General features: G+C 42.4%; 1 protein-coding gene across 3 annotated transcripts in view; it reads right to left on the bottom strand.

Annotated features, from left to right (window-relative positions):
- MSRB3 (methionine sulfoxide reductase B3) overlaps window positions 1-13,349 on the bottom strand; it is a 128,718-nt gene that overhangs the window by 52,579 nt on the left and 62,790 nt on the right. For all 3 annotated transcript variants that reach the window (XM_090042454.1, XM_090042453.1, XM_090042455.1), the window contains exon 5: window positions 1,749-1,777. In XM_090042454.1, the coding sequence (XP_089898580.1) occupies window positions 1,749-1,777 (29 nt within the window). The remainder of the gene's footprint in view (window positions 1-1,748; window positions 1,778-13,349) is intronic.

The raw sequence follows: 13,349 nt of genomic DNA, 5'->3' as shown, positions 1-13,349 counted from the left end.
TCTAGAAACCAGGGCAGCAGAGCACTAAGGCCCATGTATGTGAGGAGTCAATAGAGACATGTGCTTGAAGTGTACCAGACTGGAAAAGAATGAAATAGCACAAAGTCTAACCAGACCAAGGGAAGTTTAAATGTTTGAGACCCAAACACATCAGCCCATTTGAAGACCAGTGGATAGTATTTTACCAGGGCTGCCAAGTATTAAATTTCATGAATATTCCACATGCTGTGGAATACTACCCTTTCCTTTGACTCCCTATGTAATCTCTCAAAGGAAAAAGGCATCATAAACAATGGATGTCAGGAAAGAGTTAAGATTTCCCCAGAAAAGCATGATGACATACAGAAACAGGAGTCCCTGTTCACAGCTTAGCATACACTGAAAAAAAGATTTTTTTTAAAACCCATTTCAATTCCAATAAGGCAATAAGGAAAAGAAATATTTGGCAGTTTCTTTCAAGCCACTTTCTTGTTTTCTTTATAAAAGTTACAGCAGAAACTGTTTATAATGATCCTATTACCTCATACCTGCATTTCACAAGCCCTAGGTACCAAAACTAGAATGTAATTCACTTAATACCTGCCACTAATAACCCCAAATGCAAAGATTACAATTACAATAGAAAGAGTATGACTTGATCATAAATGAATTAAGAACTGGTTCTGCAAATGCTTCCTTCAATACATTTCTCACCTATGTAGCTCTTAAGATACAATTCAGTAGAAAACAAAAAAAAATATAGCACTTCGCTATTCAGTTTTGGATTATGGCAGCTGTTGCCTAGACTCAGTGCATACACCTTGTAATATTTTCATAATTCCAAAACTGAACATTAACCACTTCACACAGTGCAACACTAACCTAATTGCAAGGCTGTGCTACAAATAGTTTTTTTTATTAAAAAATAAATCTTTTTCTTCTTAACAAAGGTGTGTGTTTTTGAATGACTGTTTCAAATGATACACATTTCAGCATGTTCCAGAACTAAAGGAATACGTTTATTTTTTCTAATTTACTTTTTACAAATATGCTCTTTTACCAGTTCAATGAACAACCACATTTAGGCAGCTGAACAAGTGGCATTCTGATTTTAGCATCCTGATTTAGATAAAACAATTCTCCTGTTTGCTGTCCTGGGCTTTTTTTTTTTATGGTTAAATACACATTAACTTGTCTGACTGACCTTCACTTCCCTCCCCCTATAATACATTAAAATTCTTTAAAAAGACAAGTTTAGAGATATCGCCTTTGGTAAACCTCCAAAAGTCTGCTGCCTTGTCTGGCACGCATTGTGTACATGCATCTGTCAAGAAAATTTGATGACAAATCACCTGCTTCCTGACATATAGGCTTGCACAGACTTTAAATTCCCATGAAATGTCTTTGTCTACCAGGAAGAAAAATATTCTTTTATGTAATGATCATTCCTAAGCTCCACCCCCTCTCCACTTGCTTTAGATTTATTTATTTTTACTGTTTTAATATGGATCAGTACAAATCTACTGCAAGATGCAACTTCCTGATCATCTCTAGGGCAAAAGTAAAAAAAAGATGTGAATGAATGAAGGAAATGAAAACAAAGGCTTCAGCAGTGCAAATGTTTTCAAGTGGTGATAAAACAGATCCTTTTCAAGACTGGCTTGTCTCAGTCTGCTTAAAATTAAAATTGAACTCAAACGGATAAATTACTCTTTTGAGACTAACCTTAAAACAATATGTTCAGCATAATACTGTAAATCTAAACATACCTGAACTGGAATCAAACTTTGTGTCTGACCTGCAAAAAAAAGCCAGAAAGAGATAATGTTATAAAAACTGCTATTATATCATGGAAATTAGGCAACAGGATGAAAAAAACTCCTAGTATTTCACAAGGAAGCATATGGTGGTATATTAATATTTAATGTGTACAAATACATTTTTAATTCCAAATGGGGAGGGGTTTAAACTTAATACTCATATATCTTTTTAACAATGTACAGATACGAGGAAGTAAAATTTAAGAGAAAACCACAAAAGGGAAAGAGAAAATAGGGTTTAAATATAAAAACAGGATCGAGTTATATAACTATAAATTACAACACATAATTGAGGCTCTGAAATACATATTGCGTTCATCCATTTTAGCTTTGTAAAAGTCATTAATAGGATTCTATATATTCATGAATGTTTCCAATCTATTTTTGAAGCATTAATGTCACATGGATTGTATCCAATAATCAGTATTTAGTTGGACAACATCCTATGAGGTTTGTGTCTTTAATTTACTTGCTCTGAAAATGGAAATAAATGGTTTCATTTTCTTTAAAACAGAGGAAAATGGAGCCAAACTCAAGTTTAGCTTGTGTTGTCTTAGCAGAAACATTGGCATGTTTAATATGCATGCTTATTTTCTGTTGTATACTATGGACTTTTCACTCAAGAAAAAGCTGTATTATCTTCTCAGTAACCTGCATATTGAATAAGAGGGAGAAAAAAATTAGACTTTGTGGGAAAATCATGTTTCAGATATAGGTTAATACTAGTTTCAAATGCAAAAGCCTTTGAAGTTCACAATTCAGCTGTGGGAAAGCTTAAGTTGGGTAATTATTCTCAAGATGCTGCTGATGTGCTGTCAAGCAGAATTAACCCTATGACTAGGCCTATCTACTTAAGCTACTCTAAGACAGCATTGTCTATATCCAGCTCTCAAACCAATTAGTGGGCATGCTCCGTTCAGATTTATATTGCATGTTAACAATCAGTTGTACATATGTTCACAGCTGTCACAGCAAGACATGAAAACTGACCAGCAGGAGTCCTGTTCAAGGATGTTGCATTGGCAAAAAGGCTTTCTGAGGAAAAGCATTTAAATTAAGTGGGAAATGGAAGTTTCAGTGATTCTAATCAGTATGTGTAAGGTATATTTTTGGACATCACACTTTTACCAAAAATAATTAAACAGGGACCACATGTAGATTTTTAGTGTTATTTTATACATATACACATATAAAATGTATGTGTGTGCATATGCATATATACACGTACATGTCTCTGTGTAGTGTATACACACACACGTGCATGGAGGCATGCACTAAGGATTTATATACAAGTCATATATATAAGAGGGGAAAACAACCCATTAAGGCAAGAACCTACAGTATAACAATAGCAACCATCCACATTTGAGAAAATTGGTCAACATTACAGACTCAAAGAAATAGAAGGAAGAGCAACATATGAGAATGAACTGAATAATCAACAAATATCTACCTTCTTTCCTTCCATATTTATCAACTACTATTCTGCACGGTTTCAATGAAAACCTCATACTGGTCAAAGGATGGAGTAAAAAAAATGCCACCATATTTTCCAGTCCTTAGAGCAAAAACATATTCTAGTTCATATTCATACCAGAAACATTAAAAACAGTAAATGTGTAATTGGTATACATTCAAAATTACCACTATCTGAAAAACTGCATAGTCACTACTATTTTATTTATACCACAGTATAAAGGCCCAATCTTGCAAACACTGAAGCATATGGGTAACCATAAGGAATCCCACTGATTTGAGACCAGAGGAAAAAGTACGGAGTTGTTCCAAATAAAGACTCATCTTGTGTCTTCCTTAAAATATTCTCACCAAGCTGCAGGAAATCTAAGGCAGCAGTTCTTTCATTCTCATCACTGCTATAACTCCAATACCTGACCTTCCTGAAAACCAGATCAGCTGGCATAAATGAATCAAGAGTAAGGCTTTTTTGTGGTGGACATGTACTAGAACTCTTATATAACCATTAAGGACAGGCCATCTCTATTTATTAGTGCATATGTATAGGAGTGGTAGAGCAGCATAACAGGGTGCCATTGTTGCCCACAGTAAATTTACCTCGTTGACACAACCACAACTTCTAAATAGAGGGAACCTTGAACCTTAAGAAGAGATCAGTGTAACAGAACTTCAGCTTCTCTTTTTCAATGCAGCCAAGAACCCACCAGCTCAGAGGAACATTTTCACAAAGGAAATCCTCTAGTTCTCACTCTGTTCAGCTGAAACAATTCCTGTAAAAAGACGTAATCCAACCAGAAGGATAAAAAGCCATGGACTCTATATGTCTGCAGTTAGAGCAGTCAACTACATTATGGGGCCGCTTATACATGTGACGGGGATTCAGTCCCTAAATTGAAATGGTGAGTTTTTAATTGCAACAGTTAAAAACCCACCGTTTCAATTTAGAGACTTTTGTCACTGTTATGGTGAGGGGCCGGATGCCTTCCCCTTCCCCCGCCCCCAGAGCCTGCCTGCCTGCCTCTCCCATAGCTGTGGGGTGAGCTGCTGCCAGGCCATGCAGTCCCTGAGTTGGGGGGGGGGGAGGGAAGGGGTGGTCGTTTTCTCCATAGCAGCAGCATCCCCTGGGGCTGCCTGGGCAGGGTGCTACCCCAGTTCACAGGCAGCACCCACTAGATCCAATTCTTCCCCAAGCCCCTGCACAGACTCAGGGAGGAGATGGATGTGGCAGGTGCTGTCTGCGAGCTGGGGCAGCAGTGTGCAGCTAGCACCCCACCTGGAAGGCCGTGGGGGAATGCCACCACCTTGAAGAGAAGAACCAGGCACCCCCCCGCCTGCAGCTCAGAGGCTGCACAGCCAAGCAGCAGCTCGCACAGGCAGGCTCTGCTGAGGGGGAAAAAAGAAAAAAAAGCAGTGAGGGGCCTGATTCTTTCTTCCCCCTCCCCCCCATGGAGCCTGCCTGCCTCTACCATGGCTAGGGGATGAGCTGCCGGTTGGCCCTGAGCTCTAGAGAGCCCTGGACCTTGTCTCCATGATGGTGGTTTTCCCCTGGGTAGCAGCCCACCCAGGTGGCCTGGGGGATACTGGCATCATGGAGGGAAGGACCTGGGGTCCCTGCAGCTTCAGGGCTGCTTGGCACACCAGCAGCTCCCCCCACCCCAGCTGCGGGAGACGTGTGCGAGCTCCATGAATAAAAAATAAAAACGTAATTAAGAAAGGGGACAGGCCCTTCACCACCTTTGCCTCCAGCCTACCTCTCCGGCAGCCGCAGGCGGGGTGGGGGAAGCTGTCAAAGGCTGCAATGTTATAAATAGCTATATTGCAAACTAAATTACATGTGGATGTGGTTTAGTTTGCAACATAGCAAACTCATTTAAATCGTAACCCACCCACACCACAATTAAACATCAAAAACAGCCAGTTTTTGTTACGTGTATAAGCACCCCAAAGAAATTGGGTTCAAAATCCTGCCCCAACCAATACTATATAAAGTAGAACAGTTCCAACATGAAATACAGAGATCCACTCCAGAATAACCTGTAAGCCTGGGCTCTAGGCTCACATTCCTGGTCTGAATGAGTCAGATGATGGATTTCAATCTGGTTCTCTCATATCCCTGATCATCAGGGCACTTTACTAATCTGGGCATTTCCCTGTCAGGTTTTTTTTTTGTCTGTTTGAACAGAAACAGGAACTTCCAAAGGCCTTACTATCCCAATGCAGAATAGGATATTTTTTGAAATCTCATATTTTGCAAATAGGGGAATCAGTTTTCTCCTCTCAGATAAAACCTTGCTATCACAGAGTCAACTACTTTTCACTCTCACTAATACCGTTTTGTAGAATAAATGGATGTCTCTGTACCAGTGGCTCTCAATCTTTTTAGTCTCAAGGCACCTCTTGGAAAATATCAACTCTTACCTTGTACTTATTTCAGAAGTGTAGAAGAAAAGTAGAGCTATTCTGTTGCAAAGAACTTAAAAAGATCACAACAGGTTAGAATGTTTCCTATATGAAAACTCTCCGTTTACCTGGGAATCACGTGTAGGTGTTTGCATACCTAATACTGTTAATAGGCAGAGCAGCTTGGAGCACTCTTAAAATGATCTCACAGCAGCCCAGGGGGTTCACAAAAGCCCAAGGTACCACATCACCCACAGAGTCACTGCTTTAAACCTTAGCTGAACCATTAATAGTTAAACTATTCTGCTTTGCTTCAGGTTCTGCTTTTCTTTTTGTTGAATTCCAGTTTCTTTTCATTGAATTCCATTCTTCATGGCCACTCCAGTAGCATTTTGACATGTTATGTCACATGCTGACAGACTATCTTGGCTTTCTGATTGGGCTGAAGATTTTCATTCATCTTAGCATATGAAACATAAGCCACTAACTTGCTGCAGCAACAAGCAAGCCAGAGACCAAGCTGACAAAAAGTAGCAGGGGTAGGAGGGTACAAGGGGTCACTAGACAATGTAATGAGTATCAAAGCTCTAAATAGTCATAAATTACTGGACAGAAAATCAGGAAACTGATATGGGATAATAAATTAATAGAACTGTCTGCCATCAAGACAATAGCTATGAAGTAAATGCAACACATCTCAGTAAATGTTGAGCTGTAGCTACAAAAATCATTTAAGAACAGAATATTATGCCACTGTAGGGAGAGCTAGGGCGATAAACCTATGGGTGTTGCACAAAGTTTAAGGAGCAGTATTACAGAACTGTATTGAAGAATTCAGAAAGAGACAAAAGGAGGCAAGGATATTGAAGTCTCTTTGAAACAACTAAGCAGCAACTAAACATAAAAGAGATTTGTCAAGGATTTTATGGGTTTAATCAGAGGGGGAGAAGTTTAGTGGTCCAAGGAGGTACATTTAAAAATCAGAGGTAAAGCAAAAGCAAAGCTTTCAATGATTTGAGTAAAACCGGGATTTCACCTTTAAATATTTAAGTTTCTGTCTTTACAATATAGTAGAATAACAACAAAGAAAGTAGTTTTATGTGGTCATTAAAAGCATGTGACAAAGGAAATAGTATAAAACAAATTCCTGGAAATAAACTTAAAAGACAATGTGCTCTATTAAAAACAAAAATGTTCTCTTTGACTTTATTCCATTTACATTTCCAAATTATATTAACTGGCAGAGAATACATTTCTATAGGTTCTCTGTTAGTTGCTCCAACCTGAGTCTCCCACCAAACAGGATCTACTACATGAAAACAAATACTGACTTTGTGAACTATTAAAAAACACAATGAAATTGTGGATTGGCATGAGGAAGGTGGGAGAGGTACATTGGAAAATGTTACCGGGGTAACTGTTTATCTGAATGTCCACACAGATTGTGCTGTGACACCCACAAATATCCACAGAGAGTAAAGAGAGTGTCTGTCCTTTTAAGATCAAACACTCAAAGTTCAAGGCAGTTAGTTTATCTACCTTGGAAAGATGAAAGCCTGAGTCACTCTTGAGAGGATCTGAACCTGCAGTTCCTTGAAATCCTGCATGATGGAAACATGTTCAGACCATGAAGCTGCTGTGGACTTACCCAATATACTTTTTGAACACAACCAAAATTAAAAAATTAGAACTGTGTCACACATTGAAGATGGACCAACAGTAACATCAAAGCAACTGTGCAGATCTGGCAAGTGCCATGTCAATTAGCCAGATTTTGGCGGGAATCCCCCACAGTTGTTTGAAGTCAACCAATCTTCTGCAGCAAGTCAATATTTATCCACAGTCTCCTCATTTTTCTTCCTCCATCCTTCCCCATCAAGTTCTCTCAGATCTAGCTTCTCACTGAGTAAAGCATTTTTCATCCAGAATGCAGCATGCTACACATTCAGCCAATTTATGGTGTGATTTAATATGGAACATCTTTGTGGATGGTTTGTATTGTGATTAAAATTGAACATGTAACATGTATCCTGGACCTGGGGTTGTGGTCTACCCAATCCAGATGATCATCTGATTATCAGCCAGGAGAAGGCCCCATGGCTTGGAACCTGTCACTGCCCTATCCCTGATCCTAATGATCAGCTAATGGTGAGGACTGGGCACAGGGCAGCCAGAACACAGTCACCCCCATGCCTAATCCCAAGAATCAGGCTGAGGGCAGCCCCAGGTCTCAAACAGGAACCCAGAGCTGCCCCATGCCTGATCCCTATGGGCAGCTAATCCAAGTTCAAGATCTAAGGCTGCTGCCATCCTGATTCTTGGGATTGGGCAAGGGTGGCTACCCCATGCCTAATCCTCCTGATGATTGGGATAAAATAGAGGGGAGCTTTAGGTTCCAGGGCAAACTTGGTTTGGCACTGCGAAACTAGAGAGACGCCCATCTAAAACAGAGGTACCAGACATACAGCATGCAGAGTCATTCTATCCAGCCCATTGGACTACTGTAGGTCACTGGAAGTTGGTGGCTGTGGCCAGGGGTCATGACCTGCTGCAGAATCTATGGCAGTTGGGCTCTGATGGACATGGCAAGTGATGAAAAGTGGGGTAATCAGGGCTGATACTACCCCAAGTCACCCTCCAACCACTTTGCCTATTGCCACTGCTATGGCTCTACCTCCCCAACAGCTGGCCCCTGCCTCATGCCCTGGAACCAGAGCTGGAGGTGCTGCTGTTGCGTGGGTCATGCTGCAGCAGCAGCTCCAACTCTGGCACAAGGCGTGCTAAACATAACAGATCAACCAGAACTGACTGAATAGTAATTCTTCTAGCCACAGTAACTGGTACTGATACATTATCAAACCAAGACAGCAGGCTTTCAAAATATGGGAAACTGAAAATAAACTTGAATTTTCTAAATTTTCAAGACCAAAGTTTGACCTTGTGAAACACCAGTGGAAGCCAATGTACACTATGCACACATATCAGAAGTCTAAATGTAGTTCTTCTCTGCCCTAAATACAAGTATTTGTTACATCTTGCCCTCTAGCATTTTAAATAGGGAACTGCATTTCATCAGTGATTAGTGATAGGTGAGTAGTAACAAATTTCAAAAGTTTGTATGAGTTCTTAAACATTCAAAAACTCTTATTTTACCACCCTGTTCTTAACCTTGTCCCCTATCTTTTTTTTTTTAAATACTGTCCAATCTTCTGCTTACCTATTCTAAATATAGCCTCATCCTCTTCCTTCTGGAAGTCCCACCCTTTCTAACTTCCTCTGTCCAACAGGCAGATCCTCCAACTCAATGTCCTTCTTTTCAGAAAACTCAGTTGGTGAGGTTCCATCAATCGAAAGTACAGAAAGGAGTCTCAGGTTTACTGTTCCACTAACTTGTGACTGAAGTTTTAATTCTACATGCACTGAAGATAGCTCTGGATAGCAGCAGCTTGGAAAGAATTAACTTCCTTATGATTCTAGGTGATCTCCTGGTACTTAAGAAATCTGTATGCAGCAGACAACTCAGCACAGTTTGCAAGACTGCATGACAAACCAAGATCAGATTCAATGCATGGATGTGACTTACCAATGATCAGAGAAAAACAGGTTTTACCAACCCTAAACTGAATGGCAACTTACTGAAGTTTCACACTTGCATGTTTGTTTCACAAGTGGCATGGTCAGCCTGGATTTGTCGCATGCAGCAGACTGGAGAAGAAGCAGAAAGAATATCAAATCAGGCAGAGAGCACAGGGCAGAAAGCAGAGCAGCAGCTTGGTAAGGGAGCACAGGACAAGGTGCAGAAAGATGAGCAGCAGATTGGGTAAGGGAAACGGAGTGGAGTGAAACTCAGGAAGGGTATGGGGGAAGCTTGTTGCACACTTACCAAAAAGGCTGGCCCCACTGAACTACAGTATCTAGTATCATGCTGTTTGTCACAGGCCTGTCATACGTAGGATTTTAAAAATTATCCACGCACTAACTACAAGTTCAGAATCATCTAACTTTAGCTATGGAAGCTCCTATAAGACCCACCCCTAAACAAAACTGTCAAGAGAGTCTCTCTCATTAGCTTTGTACATCTAGTGAAGACAATATTTACATGCAAAACAACATGGTTAAGACAGGGTAGGCTAAAACTTCAGGCCTCAGTAATCTGGCTAGCCTACTCAACAATCAATAGATTGTGTAGTTCTTTCACTAGAGAGCTATTGAGGAACTACAGGCTAAACTGCTGTTCCAACTTGCACAACCATAACTTTCATGCATAAATCCTGGGAATGGCACTTTTTTTTTTAAACAGCTGCTCCATCAACCACTGTATTATGGGGAAAAGGGCACAGGCTTTACTGCAAAGGGTTCATCTCCTAGTATCAAGTGCTAGTGCAATGACTTATTTCACTATCTGTGCTATATTTCAATTTAAATTTTCCTGCAAAAATATTCACATACAGTACATGTCTTAGAGGCCTTCTATGCAATGCTATTATTCCAAGCTACCAGAAAATTCAAAGCCTTCTTCAATCCTTTAGGAACTAAATGCTGTCACTGATGGAATTCGCATTTACCACCACACAGAATATTTGCTTAACTCTGCTTCTCCGTATACACTAAACCCATTATCTAGCAATAAAGGCTTTTGGAGCTGGAAAAGAGATATCAGATTTGGTTTCAACATAATTTTTTGGTCTAGACTGTCCCTACTCCCACTGCATTTACTTAGAAGCAATTTCAGGGAGTGCACAGTTCCTGCTGGTAAAAGCAGACTGATTAAACCTGCAGGCTTCTCTACAACTGAACTTTGTCAAACTGTTCAAAACTCTAAGGGGTTCCTTCCTGTTAAGGAAACCTCCTCTGAAATTCTACAAAGACTTGGCATTTCTTCTCCAATTCTCTATACCTCCAACAAAGTTACACACTAGGAAGTCAGGATACCATATGATATTGCAAATGGTGACTACCTAATTAACTTGTAAGGTCCAGATGGCAACCAGAGCAGTGCTAGCTAGTGTGATTGCTGAATTACAACTATTTTCTTTTTCCAGCAATCTGCTGTGGCATCAGCTTCTCCACCATTCTCTTTCCTTGCTGCTTGGGAAAATGTGCTTGTACTGTCCTTGTTTATTGTGCTGCTTCACTATGCTGGAGAGCAAGACTGCCAGAACAAGACAGTCTGAAAAATGTTCCTCTGCCTGAAGAAGAGTATTTGTACTCAAAAGCTTGCAAAGAAAAATTTTTCCAACTATTTTAATTGGTCTGATAAAAGATATTGGATGTACCCAAAGAACCTTGTCCACAGAGACCCAGGGAAGGGAAAGCACTGAGGTGCATCTTTCTGAGCTGACTTTGGATGAGGGGAAGGGACTTCCAGCTGGAGCTATCCTCAGGACAGCTGCGGAATCTCCTTTGCGCTTTCTGGATCAGCCAGTGATGTAACAAACAGAGCTGATGCCTGGAGCAAACAGTGACACAGAGCAGGGGAAGCATGCAACTTGGGGGAAGGCAGGGTGGGGTGCACGCAGGGGGAAGGCAAATCCTGAGAGCAGCATGTAGTTCCAAGAGAGAGCAAGGGCTGGGGGGAAGGGGGTGGAGGTATGCAGTTCCAAGAGCAGTGTGGTTCTAAGAGGGTAGGGATGGGGTAGGGGCAAAGAGCAGGAGGACATGGTTCTGAGAACAGAAGGGGCACGTGGTCCTGTGAGCTGGAGTAAGCAGGAGGGGGTAACACCCATGCCAGGACCTCCTAACCAGTCCCTGGCTGTAGAGCTGCTGCTGCTGCCACCACCACATGCTCAGCCCATCCTGGTTGCTGCTCCTAAAGCAAAGTTCGTTTGTTTTTATGAGGATTTCGGGTGGATTCAAGGTAAAACCCTACATGTTTTGGAACTGTTATTTGATATAACCCCTTTTTCTCTTCGTGCCACATTATAGCACTTGACGTCAGTGGAAGCACTCAAAAAGAGAGTAGCTGCTAGGGTCTCTCATGGGAATCCTCCCTAGCTGTGGAATCCACTCCTCTACCTGGGTTAGCCAAGCCTGGAGTTATTAACTCTCCAAGTATAGCGTAAGGCATGCCTTTCCCTGCAGACAGTTAGGAAGATCAGGTGATTTAAGGGGGGGATTCTGGAAGTGAGGAGCTAGACCTGCAGAAGGACATGGGCAACTTCCAAATAATCTCCCACTTTAAATGCTTAAGCTCAAACTTGGGATTCTCAAAACCCCACTTAGCTGCCACGTGAAGTCTGTAAGGATTTGCCAGGAAAGTTCCATATGTAAAGATCTGTTCCTAGTATGTCCAGACCTACCTTATTCTTAACCTGGCTAAACAGTTAGGGGCTTAGTTCATTCCTCAGCCCAATCAAGAGCCATAAACTGGATACTACCCTGCCCCTCCCCAATCTAGCTGGCATACTCTGAACAAACATGCCTGAACAAGGAAGAGCCCAGCACAGTCCCTGGCCCTAGCCCGCAGCGGCAGCAGCCTGCCCTTGCCCCATAAAGAGATCTGAAAGGCGCACACCCTCCTGCCCCCCATACCTTCCCCAGGGGTGCACATAATGACAGGATCTACCCCCCTTTTCTGCACCTCCCGGATGAGCAGTGCAGCTCCATCCCGTCTCCTGCCCTGCCCCAGCTCAGCAGCACCTGCCTCTGCCCCAGCCCTACTCCCTCCCTCACTGCAGGGGACTCGATCTGCCCCTGCCACGCCCCTTCCCCTGCAATAGGCTTCCCAGCTGGATGCTGCTCTCCAAGCTGCTGGGCTGCATAGTAGCAATCAGATTGGTATCGGCCGATATGGCTCATGAATAATCAGTCATTGGTATTGGCCCCAAAAAATCTTTATCGGTGCACCTCTAAAAAAGCCCAAGTCAGAATCAATTCAATCTAGGCAGCTTCCTTTAAACTGTGTAGATTGAACCAACTACCAACTGAAATGACATTCAGAGTTTTCAATTGGGAAAGGCAGGGGGAGCCCTACACTGACCAAGGCCAGTAGGCAGGAGGTGGTAGAGCACATCTCCCAACCTGCTGTCCATTGCCAGCCAAGTGGGGCCATCCTCGACTGGCTCCCCAGTACATGCTCCCAACCCCCTGCTGCCCCTCCCATGGTGGGGTTTGTAGCCCACCTTGGGGAAGCCTTCTCCTCCAGGGCTTCCCCCAACCTGGGTTCCCCAACACAGGCAATCCTGTGGAGCCGAGGCACCCCCTTCATCCCCCTACCCTCCCCCTTCATTCCCAGCTGCTGTGAATCTGAGGCAAACAGCTGCAGAGGAGCAGAGGAATTTCCTTCCACTCCCTGAAGCTGCCCTGGGGTATCCCTGAGACTCACAAGGGGTAAGGCAAGCAGTTGTGGGGTTCAGGAGGGGAAGAATTACCCTCAGCTTCCCTGGGCTGGGTTGGGGGGGAAGTCCCCAAAGCAGGGGCTTCCCGGTGTCCCCATGCTTGGCTGCATGGGCAGGCACCCAGCCCAGAGAACTTCTGTCCCTCCTGTGGCAGTGGCTGAAGCAATCAGCTTAATACACCCATCAGATGACGACAGCTCTTAGGTTGCACATGCCTTTATGACTACAGAAAAATATTAGAGCAATTCTTCTGTTGCAAGGAACTACTAAAGAGCACAACCAGACAGAATATTTTTAACCCTATGAATTCATATTTGAAATCTCTGGGTTTATTTTG

Source organism: Crocodylus siamensis, chromosome 4, assembly GCF_052110815.1.
Source record: "Crocodylus siamensis isolate JL-2025a chromosome 4, ASM5211081v1, whole genome shotgun sequence".
NCBI lineage: Eukaryota > Metazoa > Chordata > Crocodylia > Crocodylidae > Crocodylus > Crocodylus siamensis.
Note: the sequence above shows the minus strand (reverse complement) of the source record. Positions and strands in the feature narration are given on the sequence as shown.